Source organism: Carex rostrata, chromosome 1 (assembly GCF_964058835.1).
Source record: "Carex rostrata chromosome 1, lpCarRost1.2, whole genome shotgun sequence".
Lineage (NCBI taxonomy): Eukaryota > Viridiplantae > Streptophyta > Magnoliopsida > Poales > Cyperaceae > Carex > Carex rostrata.
In genome coordinates, this window is record NC_135918.1 from 17635771 (window position 1) to 17646054 (window position 10284).

At 33.2% G+C, this 10284-nt stretch overlaps 1 protein-coding gene across 1 annotated transcript; it reads right to left on the reverse strand.

Annotated features, from left to right (window-relative positions):
• Positions 1-491: 491 nt before the first annotated feature.
• On the reverse strand, positions 492-4966 carry LOC144568856 (uncharacterized). Its single transcript, XM_078319228.1, has 2 exons — positions 979-4966; positions 492-871 (listed from the first exon to the last, which is right to left on the reverse strand). The coding sequence occupies exons 1-2, from the start codon at positions 4964-4966 to the stop codon at positions 591-593; spliced, it is 4269 nt and encodes a 1422-aa protein (XP_078175354.1). The 3' UTR covers positions 492-590.
• Positions 4967-10284: the final 5318 nt, after the last annotated feature.

The window sequence follows — 10284 nt, forward strand, 5'->3', positions numbered from 1 at the left end:
ACATGTTATCGTGCATGGGCAGCTAAGATGGTCTCTGGTCCACCAAAGTAAAATAAAATAAAATAATACTACTGATGACTCCAAGTAAAATTCAATACAATTCTCAAGTATATATATATATTCAAAATTCCAAAATAAACACATCTTTTTATAAATTATAGGTTGATTGGTGGCTATTTCGTTTTTTTAATTATACTAGGGAAAATACGCCGATTTCAATAGAAATAAAAACATTGTTTGCTGACTCACAATGAGGGTTCTGCTCCACTATTAGCACACAAAAGCAATATTGCGGCATCTGCCATTTTTTTAAATACAAGCTAGGTGACCAGCTATTAAGGAGATGACACTAAATGTATTACAAGACAATCTATTTCTGGAAGAGATATTGTGAATAATAGTGCTAATTTCACAAAACATAGATGTTACAATAATATTATGACAAGACGAAATTAGTATACAAAGACTTTCAACTACAAAATATGAATAAAGCATCGTGCTCTAAAACTGAATTCTAACTGCCAACGGCATGCTAATCTTTAAACATATAAGCTACAATAAGAAATTACGAGGCAGTTGGCTATTCACTTCTAGATACTATTCACCACCTCTTGCATTGTTGGACGAAGTGACGGGTTATTATTCAGACACTCATATGCAACTTGCATAATTTTGAGAATTTCATTCATGTCTTGTTCTGTTGGTGGTTCAATGCGTTGGTCAATGATATCTTGGAGTATGATTTCTTCTTCATCGGAAGCCGATAGATTGATCATATCACCAGGGTGCTTTCCCATAAGCAATTCCAACATTATTACTCCGAAGCTAAATACGTCACATTTTTCAGTCATTCTCATGGTATAGGCAAGTTCTGCATAAAGAAAAAAAACTCAAATTGCAATTATTTCTACTTTAATTTTTATACAAGTAAGTCATGGAAATTAAAATACAATAATAGCGTATTTATATATACAGAACCTGGTGCTATGTAACCGCACGTTCCAGCAAGCATACTCCAATTAGAAGACTCCGGCTTGAGAAATTTAGCAGTACCAAAATCTGAGATACTTGCTGTAAACTCAGAATCAAGCAAGATGTTTCTGGAAGTTACATCCCGATGTACTATCGGTGGATAACAATCATGATGCAAATGTGAGAGAGCACATGCAACATCTCTCAATATAACCTTTCTCTTTGCCCAATCCAGTTCTATTGCTTCCTCATTATTGAGAATATTATGTAAATCCCTCTTCTCATAATACTTGTATACAAGAAATTTATTTTGAGGTGAGGAACAATAACCAAATAATTTAGCAATGTTGCGGTGTCGAATGTGGGTTATAGTTTGAATTTCTCTCTGGAATGCTTCAACATCTAGTGAGGTTTCTCCGCCTGCTAACATTATTTTCTTTACAGCAACTGTGAGGTTGTCTGACCCTAAAACTGCTTTGTAAACTCTCGCATGGCCTCCACTACCAATGCAGTATTTCTCATCGAAATTCTCCGTGGCCCTTATTATCTCCTCATATGCATCTCTCCCATCAAAATTCCACACGGAAAAAATGCCTCCTTTACTAGTATCTCTAATGTTCTCCAATTTTACTTTTCTTTTTTTAGTGTAATGGAGGTAAATAAGCCAGATTATAAAAAAGGTTACTAATGCACCTCCGCAAGTTAGAGTTGCAATCAACTTAACCATTCGTAGTCTAGTACTTGTGCCATTCTTATGTTTAACAAATCCATCACATGAGGGCAAACCTTGAACAGTGCCACAAAGATTTGTGTTGTGTATAAACCATTGTTTGGGGGCTTTTTGAAAAAGCTTTATATCAGGCACCAGACCCTCTAAATGATTGTATGACAAATCAATGGTTGACAAGCTTAACATGTGACCCAATGAAGATGGAATCAGACCGGTTAGATTGTTGTGAGATAGATTAAGATTTTCTAACATTATTAAGTGCGCTAGTGTTATTGGTATTTGCCCGATTAAAGAATTTCTGCTTAAATCCAGGAAGTACAGTAAGTGTACTAAGTTTCCAAAATGAGATGGAATTCTTCCACTTAACCTATTGTTACTGAGGTTTAGTGATAGAATATTAATGCAGTCGCCTAGTTCTTCTGGCACACTTGTCAGGCTATTTGACGATATATCAAGATGCATTAAAGCAGATAACATTCTCAACTCTTTTGGTACATTTCCTATTAAATTGTTGTGACTTAAATCTAGTTTAATCAATCTTTTTAATTTGCCAAGTTCTGTCGGCATTACCCCTGATAGGGAATTTGATGAGAGATTAACGACGTTCATCTCACTTAGGTTTCCAAGAGCGGAAGGAATTTCTCTGATTAGAAAGTTTCCTGATAGTTCTAACTCTATCAAATGCCTAAGTTTACCAATTTCATGAGGAATTGGTCCGGAGAGATTATTATCCGAAAGATCTAGATAGACAAGATTGGTTAAGTTTTCTAAATTAGTAGGTATACTTCGAGTCAGATAGTTTCCATTAAGCTCTAAATAAGTCAAAAGTTCAAGTTCTCCAATTTCAGGTGGGATTGGTCCAGAAAGGTTATTTTCCCAAAGAAGCAGCTTGAGCATGTTGGTTAGGTTTTTTAAATTAGTTGGTATCTTTCCGCTCAATGAGTTTTGTGACAGGCTTAAGATGTTCATATTACATAGTTTTCCTATAGCGTTAGGAATTTCTGCACTCAAAAAGTTAGCATGTAGTTCTAGCTCTGTCAAATGTGTAAGTTTGCTAATTTCAGTAGGGATTGATCCAGAAAGATTATTATAATGAAGATACAGAAAGACAAGATTGGTTAAGTTTCCCAAATTAATAGGTATTTCTCCACTCAAAACGTTTCCTGCTAGATCTAAATCTGTCAAAAGTTTAAGTTTACCAATTTCATGTGGGATTTGACCGGAGAGATTGTTACCCGAAAGATACAGATAGAGTAGATTGGTCAAGTTTCCGAAATTAGTAGGTATTTCCCCACTCAAAAAGTTTGCTTGTAGTTGTAAACCTGTCAAAAGTTTAAGTTGACCAATTTCAGGAGAGATCTGTCCGGAGAGATTATTATGCCAAAGATGCAGATAGAGTAGATTGGTCAAGTTTCCCAAATTAGTAGGTATTTCTTTACTCAAAAAGTTTTCTGATAGTTGTAAACCTATCAAAAGTTTAAGTTGACCAATTTCTGGAGGGATCTGTCCGGAGAGATTATTACCCCAAAGATACAGATAGAGTAGATTGGTCAAGTTTCCCAAATTAATAGGTATTTCCCCACTCAAAAAGTTTTCTGATAGTTCTAAATCTGTCAAAAGTTTAAGTTGACCAATTTCAGGAGGGATCTGTCCGGAGAGATTATTTTGCCAAAGATACAGATAGAGTAGATTGGTCAAGTTTCCCAAATTAGCAGGTATTTCCCCACTCAAAAAGTTTTCTGCTAGTTCTAAATCTGTCAAAAGTTTAAGTTGACCAATTTCAGGAGGGATCTGTCCGAAGAGTTTATTATCATTAAGATACAGAAAGACAAGATTGGTCAAGTTTCCCAAATTAATAGGTATTTCCCCACTCAAAAAGTTTTCTAATAGTTCTAAATCTGTCAAAAGTTTAAGTTGACCAATTTCAGAAGGGATCTGTCCGGAGAGTTTATTATCATTAAGATACAGAAAGACAAGATTGGTCAAGTTTCCCAAATCAATAGGTATTTCCCCACTCAAAAAGTTTTCTGATAGTTCTAAATCTGTCAAAAGTTTAAGTTGACCAATTTCAGGAGGGATTTGTCCAGAGAGATTATTATGCCAAAGATACAGATAGCGTAGATTGGTCAAATTTCCCAAATTAGTAGATATTTCCCCACTCAAAAAGTTATTTTGTAGTTCTAAATTTGTCAAAAGTTTAAGTTGACCAATTTCAGGAGGGATCTGTCCGGAGAGTTTATTATCATTAAGATACAGAAAGACGAGATTGGTCAAGTTTCCCAAATTAGTAGGTATTTCTCCATTCAAAAAGTTTTTTGATAGTTCTAAATCTGTCAAAAGTTTAAGTTGACCAATTTCAGGAGGGATCTGACCAAATAGATTATTATGCCAAAGATACAGATAGCGTAGATTGGTCAAGTTTCCCAAATTAGTAGGTATTTTGCCACTCAAAAAGTTATTTTGTAATTCTAAATTTGTCAAAAGTTTAAGTTGACCAATTTCAGGAGGGATCTGTCCGGAGAGATTATTTCCCGAAAGAGACAAAAAAATTATTTTTGTCAAGTTTCGAATGCTAGTAGGTATTTCTCCACTCAGAAAGTTACTTGATAAATCTAACTTTGTCAAATGTGTAAATTGACCAATTTGTGGAGGTATTGGTCCGGAGAGATTATTACCCCAAAGAGACAAAAAAATTACTTTTGTCAAGTTTCCAATGCTAGTAGGTATTTCTCCACTCAGAAAGTTACTTGATAAATGTAACTCTGTCAAATGTGTAAATTGACCAATTTCTGGAGGTATTGGTCCGGAAAGATTATTACCCCAAAGAGACAAAACTTTTATTTTTGTCAAGTTTCCAATGCTAGACGGGATCAAACTGCTAAAAACATTATCACTGAGAGAAATATGTGTGAGTTTTGAGAAGAGACAAATTGATGGAGGAATTACGCCACTCAGTTTATTATGACTGAGATTAAAAATTCTAATAGATGGAAGAGCAGAGAAATTGAGAGCATCTAATTTTCCAACTAGACCCTTTTGGGAAAGATAAATTTTAGTGATGACTTGCCTTCTTTTGTCAGCATCACGGCATGTGATTCCAGTCCAATTGCACGGGTGGACATACAGATTCCAATTTGAGAGCGACTGTTGGGACGTCTGGAGAGTGGATTTCCAATGGAGGAGAGCTTGTGCTTGAGATGTGAGATCAGAAGATTGAACTAGAGGAAGTAGAAAGAGTGTAAAGAACAAAAGAATGCTCTTCATTGCTGAAATGGTAAAAGCTCAACTTAAGCTTGTAGTTTGTTATCAAGGCATGCATCAGAGCTGGTCCTCTTATAAACTCAGTGGTGAGATCTAGCTAGACAAGACCAGTTTATAGGATTTAACGCACATGCTCCACGTTCATTGGATGGCTAAAATTTAACCACATGCTCCACGTTCATTCTCGGGGAACTAGAAAATCTTAATTGGATGGCTAAAATTTAAAATGCGGTAAGTGAGAATTTAACTCAAGTTATCCGCAACTGCAAAATAATTTGAGTTGCAAAAAAACTCGAGTCAATTTATGTGGAGCAAATTTCTTGGAAGGTCACTAATTTCAAATTGATTTTTTCTATTCAGTGGGCTACACTTTAAATAATGTTATAATCAAGTAGGTTCCCTGCTTGTCCTTTACAAAAGTGACAGAACCAACCTAACAAAAAAAAGAGTGGAAAATTAAAAGAAAAAGGAACTTGTTTGATCTGTTCATATTTCAAAGTGATATTTTCTACTTTTCGGCTTTGATCTGTTCATATTTGAGCGGAGACTAAGAATGCAAGATGTATGTGAAACTCTATTTGCTCCTATAAAATATGGAAGCAGCTAATAGTCCTTCAACTCTAGCTTTCCAAAAAAATTTCAGATATTTTCAAAGATCATATAAACTAATAGAGCAAATTCGGTAAACTTGAATACTAAATCATGTAAACTAATTCAACGAATTCTGTCCACATAAAAACTTCTCATTTATGTATGGTCCCCAATAACCACTTTAACTTACACTTCAACTTCCACTTCAATCTCTCTTTAACTTCTAATTCAACCTCCACTTCAACCTCTATTTTTTTTCCAAAAAATTTTTCCAAATTATTTTTCCGAAATTTTTTTAAAATTTTTTCCCAAAATTTTTTTCCCAAAACCTTTTTCAAAAAATTTTCCGAAATTTTTTTTCCAATTTTCTTTCCAAATATCATTCTCGATGCTACTTTTAAATTATGTAAACTTTATCACATAACTTTGTAGATAGTTTCGTTGAATCCTGTAAACTAATAAAAAAAATTCAAATTTTAATTTTTTTTTTAAATTTTATTTTATTTTTAAAATTTTATTTTTTTAAATTTACATCTAAATAATAATTTCAATTGTTTTGAATTCTGTAAACAAAATCACATAACTATGTAGATAATTTTGTTGAATACCGTAAACCAGTAAAAGAAAAAATAAATTTCAATTTTTTTTTGTTTAAATTTGCAACTAGACCCTACTTTCAATTATTTTGAATTCTATAAATCTTATCACATAACTTTGTCGACAGTTTCATTGAATACTGTAAATTGGTAAAAAAAATTCAATTATATATTTTTTTAATTCTATAAACTTTATCACATGACACTGTAGATAGTTTCATTGAATACTGTAAACCACTAGAAAAAATTCAATTTTTTTTATAATTTTTTTATTCTATATCTAGATGCTACTTCTAATTATTTTAAATTTTATAAACCTTATTACATAACACTGTAAACTATTTATTTGAACACTGTAAATCTAATACATGAATTCAAGTACAACCATGTAATGTATACAAACTATAAATCATTCACTCATCCAATACATCGGTTCTGGCATCAACCATAATTAAGCATCTCCTTATAATTCAAAATTGAATTTCACCTCTGAATCTTGAGTTGCTTCTTGAACTGATTGACAAAATCATTTGCTCTAGACTACATATAAAATAAAATAAATGTTTGAAAATATAAACGTAAACATATTATATTATAAACATAAAGTAAAACAAGATCATTTGCTCTAGATGAAATCATTTTGTCTTTAAAAACGAAAATTTATACGTAAAGTAAAACAAGATCCTTATTTTGTTTTACTTAGGTGAACACATTATCCTCGATGATAAATGTTTGAAATTAATCACAGTAATTCGTTCTACATGACCTTATGGTACTCTGTGCAGAAGGAATAGCTAAAATCAAGGGAAATTGATTCTCCGCTCAGTCGGGAAAAGAGGCCTTATTTTTCTGCCCATTTAGGGATTTATCAATAGCCGGTAAAGGCAATTATATCTGTTATCGGCTCTCATCCCTAATCGGATTCTCAACCCTCAGGTCCATCAAGAAACTCGAGTTTTGGAAAGGTCCGATTTCATCTTAGAAGGAATGTTTGCGAAATAACCCGAAATAAACTTTAAGTATCTCAAACGCCGTTCCTGGAAATATGCACATAAAACCTCTTAGGTTTTCATGCCTCACGAAGAGGACCTTGAGATTCGATTTCATCTTAGAAGGAAAGTTTGCAACATAACCCGAACAAACTTAAGTATCTCAATCACTGTTCCTGGAAATATGCACATAAAACCTTTTAGGTTTTCATGCATGCTTCATAGAGAGGCCCTTGGGAGATGGGAATCAGGATCAAACACTAGGCCAACTATCCCTATAATTATCATTAGGGGCCACTCTCACCAGTGGAAAATATGGAATCAGGATCGGTTATATACGCATATTAGTATCGGAATACAACCGATCCTGATGAAGGCGATACTGATAATACAATAATCTGCATCGGTTGTTTAAACAACCGATCCTGATACTATATTTTTTCAAAGATGGTTCTGCAAAAAAAAAAAAGTATCAGCATCGGTTGTTTATAAACAACCGATGCTGATACTTTTTTTTTTTTTTTTTTTTTTTTTTTTTGCAGACCCAATTTTGAAAAAAAAAATAGTATCAGGATCGGTTGTTTATAAACAACCGATCCTGATACTCTTTTTTTTTTTTTTTTTTTTTGCAGAACCTCCAATTTTCTTTATAAATGGAGAGTAAAGCTGAAACCAATTTGTACCAGTACATCTAAACTGATAAGTTACCAAATGTAAGTGGTATGGTATATCACCTTGAAATATCTGAAAAATGGAGATTTAACAAGTTCTTGAAGAACTCCATCCAAGACTTCCTTATTTATATGATTGACGGTCTCATAATCGCAACAGCAATCCTCCACCATACCAGAATAATTCCTTGCATCCTATTTCAGAAAATAAGCATGAAAAATTTAGATGAATTGTTGTTAATTCGTGCATTACTTCACAAAATTCGTACTTAATCTGGAAAAGAAGGTTTCACACTTTCACCCACGGGGCATTTACAGCTGTTGCTCGATATCCAAAGCATCGGGAAGCTTCTAGAACTGATAGTTGTCGCCAAGAGAATCGCTGACACTGCACCGACCACTGCCGTCAGGCGCCATAAACGGCGACTCTGCGGCGTCTTCTCCCTGCCTTCTCGCTGACAAAGAGTACTGAGGATTTTGAGAGGTAGATACAGAGACAGAGAGAGACGCTAAGTTGAAAATGAGAGGCGCGAAATGAAAATAAGAAGAACCCTAAGCAGGTTTTATAGGGAGTTATCATTAGGATCGGTTGTTTATAAAAAACCGATGCTGATACTTTGTTTTTTTCAAAGTTAGTTCTGCAAAAAAAAAAAAAGGTATCAGCATCGGTTGTTTATAAACAACTGATGCTGATACCTTTTTTTTTTCAAAGTTAGTTCTGCAAAAAAAAAAAAAAAGTATCAGCATCGGTTGTTTATAAACAACTGATGCTGATACTTTTTTTTTTCAAAATTGGTTTTGCAAAAAAAAAAAAAAAAAAAAGTATCAGCATCGGTTGTTTATAAACAACTGATGCTGATACTTTTTTTTTTCAAAATTGGTTTTGCAAAAAAAAAGAAAAAAAAAAAGTATCAGCATCGGTTGTTTATAAACAACCGATGCTGATACTTTTTTTTTTTCAAAATTGGTTTTGCAAAAAAAAAAAAAAAAAAAAAAGGTATCAGCATCGGTTGTTTATAAACAACTGATGCTGATACTTTTTTTTTTTTCAAAATTGGTTTTGCAAAAAAAAAAGAAGTATCAGCATCGGGTGTTTATAAACAACTGATGCTGATACTTTTTTTTTTTTTCAAAATTGGTTTTGCAAAAAAAAAAAAAAAAAAGTATCAGCATCGGTTGTTTATAAACAACCGATGCTGATACTTTTTTTTTTTTTTTTTTGCAAGTATTAGGATCGGTTCTTAACTAGGAACCGATCCAATTAGTTCATGTGCTGTGCTTTCATTAGCTTTTAGTATCGGTTTTATTGATAAAACCGATCCAAATAGGTATTAGTATCGGTTGGTTCATACAGCCGATCCAAATATGCCGATCCTGATTTCAGTTTTTCCACTAGTGTCTGGTGTCGGGAAAACTGCACTTGCTCAGTATCTTTATAAACATATGGATGGACAAAAGCATTTTGATCTTCATGTGTGTGTGCATTCCCCTCGCAAATTTAAGTCTGCCAAGATAATTGAAAACATGATAGAAATCATCGTAAACACAAAAGAATGCCCTCTTAATGATATTGATAACCCTTATACATCTCTTGAAGCTCTTTTAACACAAATAAGAAGAATCTTAGGATCTAAGAAACTTCTACTTGTGTTAGATGATTTTTGGAGTGATACTGGGGATTTTGTGGCACAGTGGGAGAATTTTGTTAGTTGCTTAAGTAGTTGCTTACCTGGGAGCATAATTCTACTTACAACTCAATCCAAAAATTCTGGAAAACAAATCGGTTGGTATAGTGACAAACTATAGACATGAAGGCTAAATGTGCACGCATGAAACTTAATTCCGGCATTTGATGATTTCGGTATCCATTTTTGAGACTTGAGCATGTAATGATTTTTATTATTTTGTTTAACAGAAATTAAAAAATGATTTGATATGCTTGATTGCTATTTTTCATGATTATTGCGTGTTGTTCTTATGTTTGTTTATAGGATTATAGTTAGGTACTTATTATGGATTAGAAAATTGCATGCTATGAATGCTTGAAATTAATGTTTTAGGACATGATCATATTATTCGTAAGCTAGTGCATGATATTAAATGAACTGTTAGCATGATATGTATGCATAACTATATATTTTTTTATAGATGCATGACCTGAATACATAACTTTGCATGTGAGACATGATTATATGTATATATATTTTCTTTTTTTTTAAAGCTTTGCATAGGCTACAAAGTAGTGAGTGGGGCTCAAACTCTCGACCTTTGGGTATTCAACAATTCTAGAAATTTTTCTAGCCAACTGTGGTACCGCCCCATTCTCAGCATGATTATATTTCCTGAAGTTAATAATGATTAGTAAAATGATATTGTTTCTAAATGAACTTTGCTAATGAACTAAAGCTGATGATCATGTAGGTTTTGTATTCAAGGTATTCGAGAAAATCACGTAATTTTAATTATGTAGGTGC

What these genes read in the sequence shown, in the direction of transcription:
- LOC144568856 (XM_078319228.1), bottom strand. Translation starts at nt 4,966, where the DNA reads ATGAAGAGCATTCTTTTGTTCTTTACACTCTTTCTACTTCCTCTAGTT. An exon ending in GTGCGGTTACATAGCACCAG is followed by an intron (nt 872 to 978) that starts GTTCTGTATATA and finishes TTCTTTATGCAG; the next exon opens with AACTTGCCTATACCATGAGA.